The 21,816-nt window shown below is 35.8% G+C and overlaps 1 protein-coding gene across 5 annotated transcripts in view; it reads right to left on the bottom strand.

The window, feature by feature from the left end:
- CNBD1 (cyclic nucleotide binding domain containing 1) overlaps positions 1–18,076 on the bottom strand; it is a 623,001-nt gene extending 604,925 nt beyond the window's left edge. For 3 of the 5 annotated variants that reach the window (XR_008668004.2, XM_055349243.2, XM_055349244.2), the window contains exon 1: positions 17,912–18,054. Coding sequence is in view for 3 of the 5 variants with exons in the window: in XM_055349243.2 (XP_055205218.2) it covers positions 17,912–17,999 (88 nt within the window). In the remaining 2 variants the exon portion in view is untranslated. Of the gene's footprint in view, positions 1–17,911 lie in introns of all 5 variants that reach the window. The other 2 variants (XM_055349242.2, XM_055349245.2) reach the window with 2 other exon arrangements.
- Between the last annotated feature and the right edge of the window lie 3,740 nt (positions 18,077–21,816).

Below are 21,816 nucleotides of genomic sequence, written 5' to 3'. Positions count from 1 at the left end.
AACTTTTGTAGTAAGAATAGCAACCCTTATACAATAATAAGCAGAAGGTGAATTCTAGCATAGGACTGAAGTACTGAACAAGAAGCTGGATGGGAGAAAATAAAGAAAAGGATCCTTCAGAGACAATAAGCATGACTAAGTCTTCCTATATACTTGGATTAGTGATTTAATTACAGGGAGGAGTATGTTTTAAAATAAGTCTAAACCTATCTAGTGAGGTCACTAAACATACCTATGTTAATGGTTCATAGTGGATCTACCCATTTTTCAACTAGTTTTTGTTTTCTAAAATCTCAAAGGTAATTTTTCTTTAAATAATATAATATTAGATAGACATAAGGCACCCAAAAAGGGTGACTAAATAAACCTTCAGAGGCAAAAGAATAATGCCCAGTCAAAGTCTTCTATTAATAAATGCTGGCACACTGACAGAGACAATTCCCAAGTGGGCCTAGATTGTCCCTGTTCATTGACTGGGTGGGTTAAGATGTTAAAATAGAACTGTATTACCTGAGAAGAGAAAATGGGGGCAGTGGGGGAGTGGTGGGGACACACGAAACGGAAAGGGGCAATGTTTTACAACAAATTATCAAAATAACTTCTCTTTATACCCAGCATTTTTGGAAAAAATAATCTACGTTTATCTTTTCTATTTCTCCAACCCAAATTTACTCTTCCGTCTACTATAATTAATCTTCTTCATATTTTTTGAAATTTTTTTCATTAAGATCATCAGAGACCTTTTAGATTCTAGTCAAATAACCTCCTTTCAGTCTTCATCTTACTACGCCCTGTGTGATGTTTGATACTGAAGTTTCTTCTTACTAGGTTTTTGTGACACCATTCTCTCCTTTCTTGCTTTCCCATTATTAGACTGCTCCATTGAATGCTATCTTCTTCCGTTAAGCATTGACGTTGGCCAAGAATCCATTCTCATTACCCTTGTCTTCTCTTCTCAGCTTAGATCCTCTTTTTGCATAATCTTATCTGCATTCATGTCTTCAATGATCACATTGATCTTAAGATTCTCAAATCAAACTCTCCAGCCCAGATATCTATCCAGTGCTCCACTAATATTCACGTGAATGTTGCCCAGGAAAAGCAAACTCAAGATAACCAAAACTTCACTCAAAATTTCTCCCATGTTTATTTTGCCATATAAAACATGATCCTCTCCTGAATTTTGTCTGGATTAAGAAAATCCCTACCAATTATAATAACTTTGTCACCAATCTATTTTTTTTTTAACTTTTAAGTTCCAGGGAACATGCAGGGTGTGCAGGTTTGTTATATAGGTAAACGGGTATCATGGTGGTTTGTTATATGCATTATTTCATCACCCAGATATTAAGCCTAGTATCCATTAGTTATTTTTTCTGGTCCTATCCTTCCTCCCACCTTCCACCCTCCAGTAAGTCTCAGTGTATGTCGTTCCCCTCTATGTGTCCATGTGTTCTCATCTCTTAGCTCCCACTTACAAGTGAAAACACATGGTATTTGGTGTTCTGTTCCTGAGTTTGTTTGCTAAGGATGATGGCCTCGAAGTCCATCCATGTCCCTGTGAAGGACATAATCTTATTCTTTTTTATGGCTGCATAGTATTCCATGGTATTTATGTACCACATTTTCTTTACCCAGTCTATCATTGATGGGCATTTAGGTTGAGTCCATGTCTTTGCTATTGTGAATGGTGCTGCAGTGAACATATATGTGCATGTGTCTTTATAATACAATGATTTATATTCATTTGGGTATATACCCAAATAATGGGATTGCTAGGTTCAGTGGCATTTCTGTCTTTAGGTCTTTGAGGAACTGCCACACTGTCTTCCACAATGGTTGAACTGATTTACAGTCCCACCAACAGGGTGTTAAGTGTTCTTTTTTCTCTACAACCTCACCAGCATCTGTTATTTTTTTACTTTTTAATAACAGCTATTCTGACTGGTGTGAGATGGTGTCTCAGTGGTTTGATTTGCATTTCTCTAATGACCAGTGATGTTGAGCTTTTTTCCATATGATTGTTGGCCACATTTATGTCTTCTTTTGAGAAATGTCTGTTCATGTCCTTTGCCCACTTTTTAATGCGGTTGTTTTTTTCTTGTAAACTTGTTTAAGTTCCTTATAGATGCTAGATATTAGACCTTTGTCAGATGCATAGTTTGCAAAATTTTTCTCCCATTCTGTAGGCTGTGTGTTTACTCTGCTGACAGTTTCTTTTGCTGTGAAGAAACTCTAGTTTAATTAGATCTCATTTGTCAATTTTGCTTTTGTTGCAATTGCTTTTGGCATCTTCATCATGAAATCTTTGCCCATGCCTCTGAATGGTATTGCCTAGGTTGTCTTACAGGGTTTTTATAGTTTGGAGTTTTACATTTAAATCTTTAATCCATATTAAGTTAATTATTGAATATAGTGTAAAAAAGGGGTCCACTTTCAATTTTCTGCTTATAGCTAGCCAGTTTTCCCAGTACCCAGTTTTTCCTATTCCCAGTATTGAATAGGGAATCTTTTTCCCATTACCTATTTTTGTCAGGCTTGTTGAAGATCAGATAGTTACAGATGTGTGGACTTATTTTTGGGTTCACTACTCTGTTCCATTGGTCTATGTGTCTGTTCTTGTACTGGTACCATGCTGTTTTGGTTACTGTAGCCCTGCAGTATAGTTTGAAGTCATGTAGAGTGATGGCTCCAGCTTTTTTCTTTTTGCTTAGGATTGCCTGGCTATTGAGGCTCTTTTTTGATTCTATATGAATTTTAAAATAGTTTTTTCTAATTTTGTGAAGAATGTGAATGGCAGTTTAATGGCAATAGCATTGAATCTATAAATTGCTTTGGGCAGACGGCCATTTTAATGATATTTATCTGTCCTATCTATGAGCATGGAAGGTTTTCCATTTGTTTGTGTCATTTCTGATTTATTTCAGCAGTTGTTTATAGTTCTCCTTGTAGAGATCTTTTACCTCCCTTGTTAGCTGTATTCCTAGGTATTTTATTCTTTCTGTGGCAATTGTTAATGGGAATTTGCTCATGATTTGGCTCTCTGCTTGCCTGTTGTTGGTGTATAGGAATGCTAGCAATTTTTGCACATTGATTCTGTATCCTGAGACTTTGCTTATAAGCTTGAGAAGCTTTGGGATTGAGACAACAGGGTTTTCTAGATATAGAATCATGTCATCTGCAAACAGGGATAGTTTTACTTCCTCTCTTACTATTTGAATACCCTTTATTTCCTTCTCTTGCCTGATTGCCCTGGCCAGAACTTCCAATACTGTGTTGAATAGGAGTGGTGAGAGAGGGCATCCTTGTCTTGTGCTGGTATTCAAGAGGAATGCTGCCAGCTTTTGCCCATTCAGTATGATGTTGGCTGTGGGTTTTTCATATAGGGTTCTTATCATTTTGAGGTATGTTCCTTCAACATCTAGTTTATTGAGAGTTTTTAACATGAAGGGATGTTGGATTTTATCAAAAGCCTTTTTCTGCATCTATTGAGATAATCATGTGGTTTTTGTCTTTAGTTCGGTTTATGTGATGAATCATATTTCTTGATTTGCATATGTTGAACCAACCTTGCATCCCAGAGATGAAGCCTCCTTGATCATGGTAGATAAGCTTTTGATGTGCTGCTGGATTGGGTTTGCCGATATTTTGTTGAGGATTTTTTCATTGCTGTTCATAAAGGTTATTGGCCTGAAGTTTTCTCTTTTTGTTGTTGTATCTATAACCAATCTTGAGATCTTATTCTACCCTTTCCTCTTCAGGACCAAAGTGTTATAAAGACTGTCAATTCCATCTCTTTTGAAATATATCCTAAATATTTTCAAAATACAGTTGTCCATCAATATCCATGGGGTGTTGGTTCTAGGACACCTCTTTCACCCCTCCAGTACAAAAATCCATAGATGCTCAAGTCTTTCATATAAAATGGCATAATATTTTCAGATAACCTATGCACATCTTCCCATATAGTATAAATCTTCTCTAGATCACTTTTAATACCTAATACAATATAAATCCTATTTAAATAGTGTTATACTGTATTGTTTTGTATTTTATGTTATTTTTATTATAGTATTACGGTTTTTTTAAATTTTTTCTAATATGTTCAATCCCAAGTTGGTTGAGTCTGCACAGGGAAACCTCAGATACAAAAGACTGACTGTGTGTCTCCTGTAATCCCAATGACAATAAGGATTGTTGTTAATCAGAAGTCACCAAGTAGGGCTGTGTGACATGTACATTGTGAAGTAGTATTATTCACATGCTTGCCACAGCTCAATATCTTATTTCAGGTTCTCTTTGAATCTCATCTGTAATACTACAATAATCGCCTAACTAATGTCCCTGAGTTCAGCTTCTTCCTCCCCAACACATCCTCCAGTCTACTCTCACAGTACTTTCTAAAATTCTAATGTGATTGTTAAACTTTCTTGCTTTAAATCCCTTTGTATGTAATACATGCTTTTTATAATTGTACCTAAATTAACTTCTGTGACCTCATTGAACACCACCCTCTAAGTTCCTCCCCCATTCTCTCCGTCTTTCTTTTTTTCTTTTTTTTTTTTTGACGGACTCTCGCTCTGTCGCCCAGGCTGGAGTGCAGTGGCACAATCTCGGCTTACTGCAACCTCCGCCTCCTGGGTTAACGTCATTCTCCTGCCTCAGTCTCCCGAGCAGCTGGGACTACAGGCGCCCGCCACCATGTCCAGCTAATTTTTTTGTATTTTTAATAGAGAGAGGGTTTCACCATGTTAGCCAGGATAGTCTCGATCTCCTGACCTCATGATCCACCTGCCTTGGCCTCCCAAAGTGCTGGAATTACAGGCATGAGCCACAGCACCTGCCCTCATTCTCACCATCTTTCAACAACGCATGTTCTGGGTGCTCCATGAACATATCTTGTCTTTTTGATATTATATTCTCTTTGGATCATTACTCAACTTAAAAAACTCATCCATACTTTTAGATCCACCTCAGAAATTAACCAGTGACACTTTTTGAAACTCGTCTTCCATAGAAAAACGTAAATGTCTTTTCCATTGTGCTCTTATAGCACCACAAGAATAGTTGCACTAAAGCAAATAATATCTTTCTTTATGACTTTTTAATTTATATCTATGTTTCTTCAGATTTATGATGCTCCCCTTAGAACAGGGTCCATTTTCTATTCATCTTGAACCAAAACACTAGAACTTATCATCATGATTGGATTTAAATAATATTTAGTAAATTATAATGAATAAATAATAATAATGTGACTCTAATTTGTCAGGTGAGAATCAGTTGTATGCAATGAAAATCAAATCAAGAAAAAATAACAAAGACAGATAAGTGGAAGTAAAAATGTTATTAAAGGAATACTTTCAAAAATCTAAAAACACCCTGCTTCTTGCAGAAGATCATATTTTAATTATTTTATCTCCCATCTACGTGAGATTGAACATCAAGTCAATGTCATTTTTTTGGCATTAAAAATCTATTCATCATGACAAACAGCCCACTAAATAACATAAAGAGTAAAACATAAAAGTTAGAGGAAGGAGCCTGATCTTCAGTAAAACTGAGGATTAACCATATTTTCTAACTATGAATTCTGAATAATATCAACCAAATAGTGAAACATCAATAAACTGTAAAAGAGGTACAAGAGAAAATGCATACTGGTCTTGTTTGAGGAAATAGGAAGAGTTCTCCAGGGGAAGCTGATACAGCTCTGAAGGATGCAGCCACTAAACCTTACTTGAAATGGGAAGATGTTCAGACATGGACAGACTAAGGGGATATCCTTGAACCAGTGACATTCATGAAAGGCGGGGTTAAACAACGGTTCCAATAACACTCATTTTTTTTTTTTTTCAGAATAAAGTTGTGATAATACAGAGGACAATGTTAAGTGGCAATCAACATAGAAGCAGCTGATCTCAGTCACTGAAAAGAAATAGATCATGGCCAAATAACTACACAGAACCTTTGGAATTTAAATGATGACAGCACAAATTAGGAGCATATTGTTTAGGGAAGAGAACAGAACAAAGTTGATGAAAAGTGTTCAACATTAACATACAAGAAAATTCAATCTGTCTGCTGAACTAGTGCACTCTCCACCACCATTTATTTTCTAAATAGTAATCTATCTTCAAAAAATAACCACTATTTAATAATCCTGGAACCTAAGCACAATATGCTCTAAGGGAAAAGGTAAAAATGATTAATTTATAATAGCAAATAAAAATCAAATAGTATGCAGTATGCACTAGAATAATAATTATGCCAGGAAATAAGCAAAAATCTGTGCTTCTCCGTCTCTCTCTCTCTCTCTCTCTCTCTCTCACACACACACACACACACACACACAGCTTTGATGAAAGAAAAACAAAATTACATGGCATTAACCATAAATAGGAAAACAGAAAGAAATTACAAGCAGGCAATATTCAGGAAATAAGAGGAAGATAAAATAATGACAGAAATAAAATCCACATGGGAAACTGCAAAAATGACAAAGATTTAAGAAAATATAGCCATACACACAGAGGCTAACACATTCAAATAAATAGGAAATATATAAAGAAAGGAGAAAATAACAAATGAAAATAGGGAGCAGATACTATATGTAAAAATGATTTCTGAGTAAGCAAACAGAAATAAGAGTAGACAAAAAATGCTCAAAGATATAATGCAATAATACTTTTCTTATATAAACACTTGAATCTGGAGAATTAAATATAATACGATGACCCAGAAAGGCAAAGAGAAATCATGATACATGATTTACAAAAAGATTAGATGTTCTAGGTGTTACTCGATTAGCAGCTAATTGTTACCATATTTCAAAGATAAAGAAAGATTTATTTTAGCAGCAAGCCAAAAGAGGAAGCCTTCTCCAAGTGTGAAAAACTTTGGTCACAGACTTCTCCACAGCAATGTCCTGGCAAAGAGTAGGGCAACCTCAGGGAAGAAAAAAATGTGACTCATGAATTTTATTCCCCAACTAATAAATATGAAACCTCAGAGATATTATTTGGATATCAAATTTAGCCTAGTAAGCACTGGGTGAAGAAATCACATACCCATACAACTAAGACTTAAATAGGATGCAAAATGTACTAATAAAGTGTAGGCAAATTTTGTAAACATTAACATAAATAACTTATTCATAGATTATAATGGAGATAGTATAAATAATGAGTAACAAATGTGAAGTTTCAGCAGAGGAGAAAATGTAATATATATCTGTACATATTCCCTTACAAAGTAGATAATTAATAGTTACAGTTTAAGAAATATTAAAAATAATATTTAATAATATTTAAAGATATGAATATAACTGACCAAAGACTTAAATATTTGTTGCAACAAAATCAACATGTGAAAAGGGAAATTTTTCTCATTTCATACTAGGTTATAAACATGCATTGTCTAAAGTTGATAAATCAAGAAATAGACATTTGATTTAGGTATAGAATCAAACTATTAAACATTTTTGTTCTCAGATTATATACCATCAAAATTCATAAAGCAAAAATTGCAGGTATAAATGGAGGCAAAATAAACCCCAATAACTTCCCTTTGTTGTCAAACAAAAATCAAATAGGAAATGAATCACTAAGGATGTAGATTTTACATATATTAATCATGTACCAAATTTTATTCTTAAATCAAAAGAGGATATTAAAACTAAAACTATAAAATATAAAGTAAAAATAGTGAAGCCTTTCATGAACCTATGGAATATAGTTAAAATATGTATTTCTCTGAAGAAAAAAATGACTGATATTACAAGAAGATAGAATAAAATAAAAAATTAGCTTTTAACTCAAGTAGTACAAGAAAATTAAAATACATAAGAAAAATGGAAAGGAGAAAACAAAGAAAAGCAATGAATAAATTTATAAAACAGAAAAAATATAGAAAGTAAAAATCAAGAGCTGGTTCTTTGGAAAGGAAAAAGTAAACCACAGGCATATCTAAACAAAAAGAATAGCATAAGTACTCAACATAAGAAAATTGGGAACTAACTAACAATATATATCATTAAAAAGAAATCGGAAAAGAAGGTTTTACACAAAGATGTAAGGTCAAAAAAACTGAAACTAAACAAAAATGATTTTTTAAGGAAAATGTATATTACTTATATTTGACATTAGAAAAAAGAGAAAAGCCTAAGTAAATTAATTGCCTTGAAAAAAATGGGGAATAATCTCAAAGCAGTTTTCCTCCACCACAAACACACACACACACACACAAACACACACACACAGGTATCAAACAAGGCATTATCACAGTGGATTCTATCAAATCTTCATGGAAGAGGCAATACATATGCTTGTTAAATATTGAAACATAGAAAAGCTTTCAAATTTATTTGATGAAGCAAGCAAAACAATTAGATGCAAATATGACAAAACATGAAAAAGGAAACCAGAGATTAATCTCACAAATACACATGAATATTTTCCAAAAATATATATGAGGGTATAGTGCCCGGCAACATATTAACAAAGATCATACAACAAAGTAAGATTTATCCAAATAATCAAAGAAAATTCAATTAGAGAATATAGCAATATAATTTTCCACAATAAGTTGAAATTTTTAAAATTATAATCTCCCTAAATACAGAAAAAGTATTCAGTAAAATTCAACATAGTTCTTAGCAGCTTAAATTGAAAAAAGTTTATTTTTTTTAAGCTGGTAAGTAGATCAAACCAAAAGACAGAATCATGTTTAATGTTGAAACACCAGAGGCAATAGCAATAAATTCAGGAATGAGATAAAGATATATACTAGTGCTACAAATTTCTGAAAGTACCAAAGGACACAATTTAATAAAAGAACTGCACAAGATTTAGAAATTAGAAAGAAAGATACAAATCAGTTTTTGCTATTATTGTAATTATATAGATTTTAAAAAAGTACATAGACCGGAAACCCATTAGAGTACTTGCCAAAGTGGCTTATTCCAGAAGTAACTAATTCAATAGCTTGCCCTTTTCCTCGAACAGTGAGTCCTAAAACCAATGTGACAGCAGCAGATGGTAGACATCTATGCCAGGAGTAGGTAGGGTGAAAGGTAAGGTATCACAGCATCCAAGACCAGGGTGTGGAGGGCATCCACATTAAGGTGGGACTGTGCAGAGTCTCAGAACAACCAGATAAGGAGGACAGTTGCGAGGTGTGAGACAGAGGGAGTGTCCCAGAGCTAAATGTCAGAATGGATGGCAGTGAATACGGAAGATAGATTACAAACAAGGAAACTACTCAAAAGTGTTATGTTAAAGCTAATAGGAGAAAGCTTTATCACTTCAGAGATGGGAGTTAGAAATACAGAAAGGGAGAAGATAAGAATGAGCCTGTGGTGCTGCATTAGGATTAAAGAAATCAGTGCAAACTCACAATTTTTAATATATATATATATAAATTGATTTACAAACAAATATAAATGTGAATTTGTATTCCCTAGATCTGTCCACTGAGAGGGCCTGGGAGTAATGGCATCCTAAGATCAATGACGCACAGAGCACCCAGATCTTAAATTTTCATTAAAACAAAACAGGGCTCTTAGGGAAAATGTCTGATTCCAGGGATAAGACAAAGAAAGTATGAAAAGAGCTTGAAAAATCCCATTGTGTCAGAAGCAAAGAAATGCTCAAACCAACTTGAAGCGGCTCCCACTGTCCAAACTATGAACAATGTGATCAAAATATATAATAAAAATAACTCCTTAAAACTCTTTGAATAAAATAGAAACCCCAGAGTTCCTATATTTAATTTTTATTTTTTAACCCAAATAAAGAATGGTCAATGTATTTAATTTAATATTTCATTAAGAAATGGAATATTTATACACCTTAAAATACATCTTCACAAAACATATTAATTTAAAAAGAGAAAAGAGTACATTTACAACTGGAAAGCTCTCTATGTAACACCTTAATCATTATTAAAGTGAATATCATCAAGAGTGGGGCAAACTGAGATCATATGGCCCCTGATAAGATGGAAGGAGAACATGAAATCACTCCTGTGATATTGCTGACAAAGATGTCTACCTCAAATCTAATCATGAGGAAATATCAAACGAACCAAATTGAAAGATATCCTACAAAATAACTGCTTTGTTGTCTCCCAGTATCAAGGTCATGAAAGTCAAGGAAAACTGAGAAACTATTCCATACTGAAAGAATTGAAGAGACAAGACAGCAAGATCCTGAAGAGTCAAAGCAATCTGAAGAAAAAAGAACAAAGCTAAAACTATCACACGGTCTGATTTCAAAATACAAAGCTATCATAACAGTATGGTGCTGGCATAAAACAGACACACTGACCAGAAAAACATGAGATTTTGAATTGGATTGCTTTACTAGAAAGGACATTATCAGAACAACTGACCAAATTTGAATGGGGTCCAAGGATTAGATTACAGTAATGTATCAATGTTAATTTTCCTGATCTTGATAGTTGTATTGTAATTATGTAACAATTTTTTTAAAAAATACACACTGAAATATGGGGATGATGGAATGTCAAATTGCTCTAGAAAAATAAGTTCCTTTAATCTGAACTTCCAACATCTGTAAGATTATGATTATTTCAAAAGCTTTTTAAAAATTTAAATTTAATATTTCTCACATACTGACTTTACAGTTAGAAAAAGATATCATTCATAATAGAAAAAAGATAAAATACCCAGGAATAAATTTTATTTAGTGGCATACAAGAATACTTACATAAATTCAAGGGGAAGATTTATTTACTTATGGATTTGTTTTTTGGTAGAAACAGGGTCTCACTATGTTGCCAAGGCTAGTCTCAAACTCCTGGCCTCCAGGGATCCTCCCATCTCAGCCTCCCAAAGTGCTGGGATTACAGGTGTGAGCCATTCAGCCTGAGAAGTAGGAAGACTGAGCATTGTAAAGATACCAGTTATTGAGTAGGAAGACTCAATATTATAAATATGTCAATTCTCCACAAATTAATCCTTTTTTAAAAAAAACAGGGTCTTGGCCAGGTGTGGTGGCTCACACCTGTAATCCTAGCACTTTGGGAGGCCGAGGCGGGCAGATCACCTGAGGTTGGGAGTTTGAGACAAGCCTGATCAACAGGGAGAAACCCCGTCTCTACTAAAAATACAAAATTAGCCGGGTGTGGTGGCGCATGCCTGTAATCCCAGCTACCTGGGAGGCTGAGGCAGGTGAATCTCTTGAACCCGGGAGGCAGAAGTTATGGTGAACCAAGATCATGCCACTGCACTCCAGTCTGGGCAACAAGAGCGAAACTCCATCTCAAAAAAAAAAAAAAACTAAAACAACAACAACAACAAAAACAGGGCCTTGCGCTGTTGCTCAAGCTGGAGTGCAGTAGCATGATCGTAGCTTACTGAAATTCACCTCAAATTCCTGGGCTCAAGCGATCCTCCTGCCTCAGCTTTCTCAAATACACAGGGAACAAAAGTCAATGTAGATAAATGAGATTACATCACTCTACAAAGCTTCTGCACAGAAAAGGAAACAACAGAGTGAAGAGACAACCCACAGAATGGAGACTATATTTGCAAATTATACCTATGATAAGGGGGTAATATCCAAAACATATAGGGAACTCAAACAATTCAGTAACAAGCAAACACATAGTCCAACTTGAAAAATGGGCAAAGGGCCTGAACAGACATTTTTCAGAATAAGACCTATGAATGGCCAACAAAAAAAATGGTCAATATCTCTAATCATCAGGGAAATACAAATTAAATCCACAGCGAGATACCACTCCGCACCTGTTAACATGGCTACTATCCAAAAAACTAAAGATAAGTGTTAGAGAGAAAGTGGAGGAAAGGGAACCCTGATATACTGTTGGTGAGAATGTAAATTAATATAGTCATTTTGGAAAGCAGTATGAAAGTTCCTCAAAATATTAACAATAGAATTACCATATGATCCAATAATCCTACTTCTGTCTCTATAGTGACTACATAAAAATTTTATAAATGTGATTATATAAAATGTGATTATAATTAATAAATACAAATACATTAAAATAGTATATATAATTTCTTCATACTGGAAAAGCCAGGAGAGTCTTTGTGGAGATTAAAGTAATTTAGGAAAACTCTGAAGAACTGAAATGATAAGAACAAATAAAGGAAGAGCAAAGGGAACCCCAAACACAGGAAACATGAGCTAAGGCATGACAATATGGTGAAGATTATGATGGTGTAATTAAGGGAATATTTTTCCTGTCAGCATGATAACTCTCCAGCTCTGTTCCTTATAGGCCAGATTAAGGTACAGTTAACAGTGTTGCTAGGCAACATTGCTTATGATAACAATGATCTTGGATTGATGACTTGCATTTGGACTAGAAAGCACTACAGATGATGTACGAATACCTGATGAGCGGTCACTGAAATGAGCTACGCTGAGTACTTTAACTCTAGTAATTGAGAAATTTCTTACAGGAAACTTGGAAGAAGTGCCTTTGGGATTTTTATTAAAAACGATGGTTTATGAGGGTTTTAAGCCAGGGCAATTCAGCATCTGCCCTATGTGACTCTCACTACCTTGAACCTGAGCTACTATATAGGTGGCCAAAGAGGGCTGGCTGTGTGGGCTGCAGCCTAGGCATCTGGGGACTTCTTCCACAGAAGGGGAACCCCTAACAGTGTCCTTATGGAAAGCTGTAACTTTACATATTTGCCAAGTGTGTCCATCTGAATGTTTAACCTTTGAAATCTTCCTGTACCTCTAATCAGTATTGGCAGATAGGCTTAAGGAATAACAAAGTGTTTTAGCTGTAGTGGAGAGTTACATAGATGGAAGAATGAGATCTAGAACACAAGAGACAGATTTTAGCTTAATCATGAAAGATTTAAATGCCAGATTGTGGAAAATAGATTGTAATTTAAGTTTTAAAGGAGAGTAGGACCCTGACAGCTTTTGAGTGTAGAGTTAAAGTTATCAAAAAGTTTAATCATCCTACCAGACAAGTAAATCTAGTTCACAGTATATGCTGGAAGGAAGACCAGAGATCAGTTCTGTGAAAGATGCTGGAGGACCAGCATCTTCAGTTGTCTGAAGGATTGGTAACATGGAACTAATAACAGGACTAATCTCTGAAATAGGCAGATAGAGCAGTAGCCTGAGACTCAGAGGAGACCTAGCCTGACATCTAGTGGAGATGTGATTTGCAAGGCATTACAATTTACTTCACCATTTCCTGTTTCCTGCTTGAAGTCCCAGGTACCATCAAGCTCACATTTAAGTTCCTATAGCTTAATTTCTAAATGCCACTCAAAATGGTTTGACAAAAAGTACATCAAAATAGTTATAACAGTAGTAGGAAAAAAATACTAAATGTTTGCTTTACAATAAAACATCCATCTTTTCTCCTTGGGATTAAAAATTTGACTTTTATCCTAAAAAATTAAGGTGAGGAAAAAAATTTTTCAATACTTCTGAATTTTATGATGGCACATTCCATTGGGACTATCATTGATTATATAGACACAGAAATGGACACAAACATTCAACCTTTTTCCCACCTTTTATTCCTTCTTGGAATTTTCATTCTTACTTATTTTAGTTCTTTCTTTTTCTTAAACTTGGTTTCTTTATACATTATACAACCCACTTCCCTGTTTTTCTTTGTCACTGACAAGCCTCCTTTTTTTCTTACCTGCATTCCTAGGATTTGAATGGTTTAAAACTTTTAAATGGTACAATATTCACTTTTTCAAATATATACCCTTAATCCTTGGCTACCAAAGAACTGAAAAACTCTCAAATTATAGAAAATGCCTTTGAACGCTTAGGAATGATGACACAGTGTTTTCAGATTTGCAGTAAATGTAAAGCCATAAAATGAAAAAGAGCGAAGAAAAACATTCGCTTAAGAGTACTATCTTGTTGGCCAGGCGCGGTGGCTCACATCTGTAATCCCAGCACTTTGAGAGGCCGAGGCGGGTGGATCACGAGGTCAGGAGATTGAGACCATTCTGGCCAACACGGTGAAAGCCCGTCTCTACTAAAAAAATACAAAAAAATTAGCCAGGCATGGCTGGGACTAACATATACTGTAGTCCCAGATATTCAGGAGACTGAGGCAGGAGAATGGCGTGAACCCAGGAGGCAGAGTTTGCAGTGAAATGAAATCACGCCACTGCACTCCAGCCTGGGCGACAGAGCGAGATTCCATCTCAGAAAAAAAAAAAAAAAGAGTACTATCTTGTTTCTAAATTTCTTGATGTGTCTCTGGTCTTATCTTGAATGCTTTTTTTTTTCCAACTCATATGTTGGAATAAATGAAAGATACCTAGAACTGTCTGGTGAATTAAAACATTTTTGGAACTGGAAAAGCACAGAAATTTTTTTTTTCAAGTCAACCAGTAGTCAAAATGTAAAGCATATTTTTAAACCCATTCTTCCTCAGAAGAATAAGCCTAATTAGTGTGAAGAAAATAGAGTAGCAGCAAATTCATCCCAACAAAGGAAGTTAACTGGACCATAAACCAAATGGTGAAGGACAGCTTCTTGTCTTCCATTAAAAATTTTTTAAAATAAGAATTTTTTTTTCTTTTTTTCTGCCTCTTCAGGAAATCAACTTATAAAAATAATGGGTCATGTGAGTACTTAAACCAGATGCCATTTCACTTAGGTGGTAAAACTGTACAGTTTGTTAGCTATGATGTTTTTAAAATAATTCTCATCCAGAATGAAAAGTGGAACAGCTCTTCTGTTTCACTTAGGTGGTAAAACTGTACAGTTTGTTAGCTATGATGTTTTTAAAATAATTCTCATCCAGAATGAAAAGTGGAACAGCTCTTCTGCTTTTGAGAACATTCATTCCTCCCCTAAGGTTAGCAAACTGTGAAGAATCCTGAGACAGAAGTCAAAGAGACCAGAGAAGGAAAAGACTCGAAAGTTTCAAAGAAGAAAGAACCACAAGCAGCAAACTAGCTCAAGAAGCTTAACTACTTGAAGTGTCTGAGTCTGAATTTCAGAGTCAACAAGATAGCAGTGGAGGAGGGTTTGAAGATGTGTGACATGTTGCCTCCCGTATATTAATAGCATTTAAGTAGCCAAATGGGCAAGAAATTCAGGGCAGGAGGTAAGGGGCAACCCGGAATGCTGCTAGCTTTGTTGTTGTTGTGAGTAGAGTTTGTTTACACAGATGATGCTACGAGGAGCCTCTGCTACTTAACATCTGTGTGAACCTTAGTATGAAACCTAAGCCTTATTATCCTTAAGTGTAAACTGGAACACGTATTAATTTTATATTGCTGCTGTAAAAGATTGCCACTGCCTTAGTGGCTTAAAACAATAAAAACGTATTATCTAACAGTTCTGGAAATGAGAACTCTGAAACTGATTTCACTGGGCTAAAATCACATCAGCAGGACTGCAATTCTTCTGGAGACGCTAGGGGAGAATCCATTTCTTTGCCTTTCCCTGCTTCTAGGGGCTGCCTGAATTCCTCGACTTTTGTCCCCCCTCCATCTTCAAAGCCAGCAAGGGCCAGTCGAGTCTTTCTCACATATCATTCTGACTGACTCTCTCGCCTTCCTCTTTTGCTTATAAGGGCTCTCACAATTGTGGCGGGTACCCAGACAATCCGGAATATTCTCCCATCTCAAGAGGAGCCAATTAGCTGCTTTAATTGCATGTGCAGCCTCAATTCCCCCTAACATGTAGTATAACCTATTCATAAGTTTTGTGAATTAAGGCATGGATATCACTGGGACCGTTAATTCTGTCCACCAAAGACATAGAGTTCTTGTAAGAAATACATGAAATAACATAACATGCTAAATGTTTACATACTAACTACAGAAAGCACTCAATTAACAATATTCACATATAAATACAGACAGCCGGGGTGTGGTAGCTCACGCCTGTAAATCCTAGCACTTTGGGAGGCTGACGGGGGCAGATCACGAGGTCAGGAGATAGAGACCAGCCTGGCCAACACAGTGAAACCCCATCTCTACTAAAAATACAAAAATTAGCCAGGCACACCTGTAGTCCCAGCTACTCAAGAGGCTGAGGCAGGATAATCGCTTGAACCCAGGAGGCAGAGGTTGTGGTGAGCTGAGATTGTGCCACTGCACTCCAGCCTGGGCAACAGAGCAAGACTTCATCTCAAAAATAAATAAAAATGTATAAATAAATAAATAAATACTTACAGAGAAGGTGAATATGAGTCACTAAATCCAACCTAACTCAACAAATACAAAGTATCAAGGATGTATACAATGGCTGGATTTTCTTTTTAGGTATGTAAATGTGCATTCCTATTTATGCCCATTGCATTTAAAACTCATTTATATATCCTTTGTAATGCAGGTTCAGTCATTTCATAAATTGAAAGCATTCACTACACATTGGCTTCCATGAGATCATTGTTTCAGCAGTGAGACAATCAGTGCTTGCTAAGGAAAATTGTTGTCTTGCTACAGTTAGCAAAAAGACACAGTTATTAAGGCAAGCAGGGCACGTCCTCAAAGAGAAGTTGCAGACATAGAAACATCAAGTGCGAACCTCTAAAGAGAACACTGGGAGCTCCACCGCTTTCCATTATGCTCTATTCAGTTCTGAGATCTAAATTGCTGCTGATTTTTCATCTTTTAATCACTTCACAGAAGTTAAGTGTCCTTGGGAGGCACTACAGAGGGTAGCACAAATCTCATCTCATTGATTCTAAATTAATTTGATCTTTTAACTCCCAGCTACCAAGTTTCCTGGGCTTTTTAAAAATATTATTTTATGGTGACTTTTATTTTCTTTTTCACAAATAAAACATGAATAGTAGAAGCTGTGTTTCTTCAGCAAAATTGCACTTAATTCTTATTTCCACTCAAGTAGAAATAGAAAACTTTGACCAGATGCAAGATTATTTTCACTATAATACAAATGGAATTAATTTTGTTTAACATAAGGATTTTGTCTAACACTATTCAAGACATCAGTGTACCCCTTCAAGGAGTATCAACTGCCACCTGTTATATCTTTTAACCTGGAGACTATGAGCATTAGTTTTTTAAAATGTATTTGGAGAAATTAACTTTCACAGGAAGGGAAAAGGATGGATGGCTTAGCTTCTTCAAATCAATACTATAAATCTGCCCAATGAATAATAAAATAAGAGTTAATGCTTTATTGAAGTTGAAAAGGATCACAAGTATTACCTTTGTTATCCAGATATTTTTTAAAAATCTTAACTAACACTGGAACTCATACATATTTCTAGTCAGAATGATGGTGTTCAAATAATAGATCTATAAATTCGATGGCCATGAGAAGTGTTTACAATCTTAAGAAAATGTTATAGGTTTAGACTAATTACATAAAATGAGAAAATACTGTCAATCATATAAACTTTGAAATATCTAGTTCTATACTTAATTCTTATAAGACTAGAAAATAAAAAAGTTAAATAGGAATAAATTTCACAGTCAGAATAGTAGGAATTATCTTTTTTTCCTTGTCAAATTGAAATGAGAATTCTCCTAGAGAATATTAAGTATTAATTATCCCATTAAGCATAGTAGGACCAACTCTTGGTAGGGAGTAGAAGATCTGCTAGAAAAAGGAACCTGATAGCTGGTGGAACATGTGGCCTCTCTAAATCTTTGTTTTCTTTCATCTTTAGAAATATTTCAATGTGTCTGAAGCTCTAAGAGTTCGTAAAGATCCTCATTTTACAGATAAAAAATACTTAAGACCTAGAGTACTGAAATGACTTCAAGTAGACCAAGCAGGATTTACACATCTATGTTCTTTCCATTCTTCAGCACTGTCAATAAGATTCCCAATGTCCCTATCAACCCTGAAATACCCCCAATTTTCATAGCTGGGGTAAGAACCGCTGAAAACAATGGTAGGTGAATGAGAGCATCAAAGTATTTCCCACTCACTTGGTATACTGTGAAGTGGAGGAGGAGGCACATTGTTAATAGCTGTCATGTGAGACAAAATAGCTGCTGGAAGAGAAGACATCGGCATCTTGATGGCTCAAAGGCAGATGACCAGAGGCTGCTTGAGAGGCAAATGATCACTCTTTGCCTGCAGGCTCATAAAGCAGAATTTCAAGGTCCTCTCTGATAGGTTGAATCCTACGGAATCTTCTTGTTCATAGTTCTTATCCATTGTTTGTGCATTTCCAAGAGTGTCATCTAGACCAGGAAGAACTACGCTACATTTTAGTCCAGTGGAAATCATGAGGAGGACTTTATGAGCTATAGAGAGTAGCAATAATGAAGAAAGAAACTGTAGCCCACAAGGCTGATACAGCAGAATCAACAGCACTCATGAGTCTAGGTGAAATGAAAGTATTCACTTCCTTGGTCTTCCATAGTCCAGAGCCCTTTTCCTGCCTACCAAATGTTTACACTGGGTATCACAGGCCCTTTCTGTACCAGCAGTAACAGAGATAGCATATTTATACTGTTCTTCATGGCCACATTTATAGAGTAAACCATCCCTTCTAATTATCATACACCAATAAACCCACCCCAGCTTACATTTAACTATATTCTGCTAGAGTGTGGAACATGTTTTTTTGTTATTTTCTGCTGCTTCACAATAATTTAGGATAGTTACAATGGCTAGGGTTTACAGTCCTAACTAATGTATCTTTTGATGCTGTGTATTATCTTCCAAGGCCTTTAGAAATAGGGTCTTGGTATCATAACTGTTAGAGTGATACGGACAGGAGACAGGGAAACACTGAGTAGAAGAGGGCAGTTCCCCGGTAAAGGCCCCATCCTCAAGCCTGGAGACCTGCGGCCCTAGATTGGGACAGGCATTCCTGTTTTTGCACCTAAAAAGTTGCCTTTTGGCCTGCAACACACCCTATCCTGTACCCATATAAACCCTGAATCCCAGGCTCCAGAAGCAGACGAAGAGATGAGACAAATAGATGAATGGCAGAATGACATGGCAGAGAAAGTGAGAAGAGGAGGAACATCTGAACACTGAGAGGAGTTCAGCCACTGTACGGCCAAACTCCAGGGGAAGATCATTTTCCCACTCCATCCCCCTTCCAGCTCCCCATCCATCCTGCTGAGAGCCACCTCCACCACTCAATAAAACCCTGAGTTCTTCCTTCAAGCCCATGTGTGACCCAATACTTCTGGATGCTGGGCAAGAATTCAGGATACAGAAAGCTATCACACTGGCCCTCTACCCTTGTGAAAAGGCAGAGGGTCCATTGAGCTTGTTAACATCAAGCCATCCACGGAGGGTAGGGCTACAAGGGCACACTGCAACACAACGCCCACTTGGGCTCCTGCACCTGTCCATCTGTGTGCTCCCCCTCCCCACAGGGTTTGAGCAGCAGCGATGACCAACCAAGCAGGCAAACCACAGCCCTGTCACACATTCTGTGAGGGGAATCAGGGAACTCTCCCATTTCATCAGGTAATATACAAAAGGACTGTGGCTGTCTGATACCTGAACTGGACTAGCAGAGTGTAAACCAACCATTTCTGGAGCAACTTCATCTAGATAACATTAATAACTAGAATAGAAAACATTAATTATGTTACAAAAGTAACAAATTTATTTTGCAACAGTTTCTATTAAATTATATCTGCACAATAAATTTACTCCGGTATAACTTTTCAATTGAATGTATTTTCCTATTTCCAGTTTTACAAACTCCAAACTCACCATAGACTCAATTTTGTTGTTGCATCTCATCACTATTGTTTTTTTTTTTTCTGGAGACCAAGTCTCACTCTGTCACCCAGGCTGGGGTGCAGTGGCTCAATTCTGACTCATTCCAACCTCCACCTCCCGGGTTCAAGCGATTCTCCTGCCTCAGCCTCCCAGGTAGCTGGGATTACAGGCAGGTGCCACCACGCCCAGCTGATTTTGTATATTTAGTAGAGACACTGTTTCACCATGTTAGCCAGGCTGATCTTGAACTCCCGACCTCTGGTGATCTGCCTGCCTTGGTCTCCCAAAGTGCTAGGATTACAGGCATGAACCACCACACCCGGCCACATCACTATTCTTCATCTTGCATTCCTTCCACACTAGCCACCTGCCTAGCTCCCACTTCAGAATGGTTCCTTGCCATTCCAACTGTCCCCTTGTTGGTAATCCCTACTGCCATCATTCCACAGGTTTTCTAGATCCATTCTCTTCCTAGTCGCACATTTAAAACCCAAAGAAATGAAGACGTGAATTTTTCATGGATGTTAAGCAGAAGGGACTATATAAAATGCTTTTTTTCTCTGACGAACAGTTCTAATCAAACAAATGTAAGAGAGGAAGTTTTCTAAGGCCCTAAAATTGTGATGACCGATTTCCTCTCTGATTCCAAGTTAGCAGTTCTTATTTTTATTTATTTTCTAGTTATTTTCCTGCTTTTCCATATTTTCACCTTTCTCTTTTCTGTATTTCATATGTAATAAACCTTACACACTGAATGCCATATAATATCATAGTTCATATCAACCTGGACCTTGCTTGAAAACAATTTTAAAGAAAAAATGAGAAGTGACAATGCAAGTAAACAAGAACATTAAGGAGTAAATAGCAAAATAAACAACTAAAATAGCTTACTGAATTTTATCTAAGTCTCTGTAATATTCATAATTGTGTGTGAGCATCTGCTAGTACCTGCTGATATATGTCCAGAGAAAATCCATCAAATCACAAATTCAGCTCTCCTAAATGTTTTTTGCTAGCCTTTTCAATGTATTCTGAATTCTTTTGAAATTCATTCAAAGAATAATAACATAATCACACAATTTGTCTTTGAGAGATAGCTGTATTACATTGTTTACCAATGCCTGGACAGTAAAGTCTAATTGTTTCCCAACCACTTACTTACAAAATTATCTTGGAGAAGTCAATCTGCCTTGGCCTCAATATCCTGATCTATGCAGGGGTAATGATAATACCTCATACAAATATTATGAATATTAAATAAAATAATGAAAAAAGGTCCTATCACAGTACCTAGATATAGTAATAACTCCATTTTTATTAGTAATAATATTACTATTGCTGAAGTAAACTTTGAAAAACTCATATGGATTAAATATTTTTAATACTTTAGTAAAAGGCAAAAAGATAAAGTCATTCTGAAGAGAAACCAGAGCATAAATATTTTTAATACTTTAAATACTTTTTTAAAAGTACATTTAATATGAGTTCCATTTATTCCTGCTACACAGTCACCAGTAGTATATTACAGGTTCATTTTTCAGGATGTACCTTAAGTATTCATTCTGTATTGCAAAAACCAATAATAATAATAACTAAATTTACCATGACACTATTTCTAGATACTATTCTAGTGTCTATTAACATTTCTAGACACTATTAACATATTTAATATATCAAATATGCCCTATTTTGATTTTGAGTGTTTAATTCTGGTATTATATTTTTAACTCTATTTATTAGAAAAAATATGTCAAATTAAGATAACTGGCATAATTTTATTAAGAGATCTCAAAAGATTTTCCAAAACAATGTCCCTGTTGGTCTGAAGATACACAAGTATAACATATGTTATACCGAAGTCATTTCATTGGATAAATGTTAACTAAGCATAGTTCCAATGCTTGTATAATCCCGTAGCTGATGCATGTAATGATTAAATGGCAAAGCCCAAAGAGGCAACAAGCAAAAGTCCAAAACTTCTCCTGAGCACTGACAGATAGGCTCTCAGGAGACATATCCCAGAAGATATTTCAGAATCCTAAAACTGTGGAAATCTATTAATAGGAAACAATCTCACAATATAATCAATACATATGGAGTAAGGTAAATTTAGATCATTCTGTGGTCTGCAGGAGAAAAA

Source organism: Gorilla gorilla, chromosome 7, assembly GCF_029281585.2.
Source record: "Gorilla gorilla gorilla isolate KB3781 chromosome 7, NHGRI_mGorGor1-v2.1_pri, whole genome shotgun sequence".
Taxonomy (NCBI): Eukaryota; Metazoa; Chordata; class Mammalia; order Primates; family Hominidae; genus Gorilla; species Gorilla gorilla.
The sequence above is the reverse complement of the archived record's forward strand: the minus strand, read 5'-3'. Positions and strand labels throughout refer to the sequence as shown.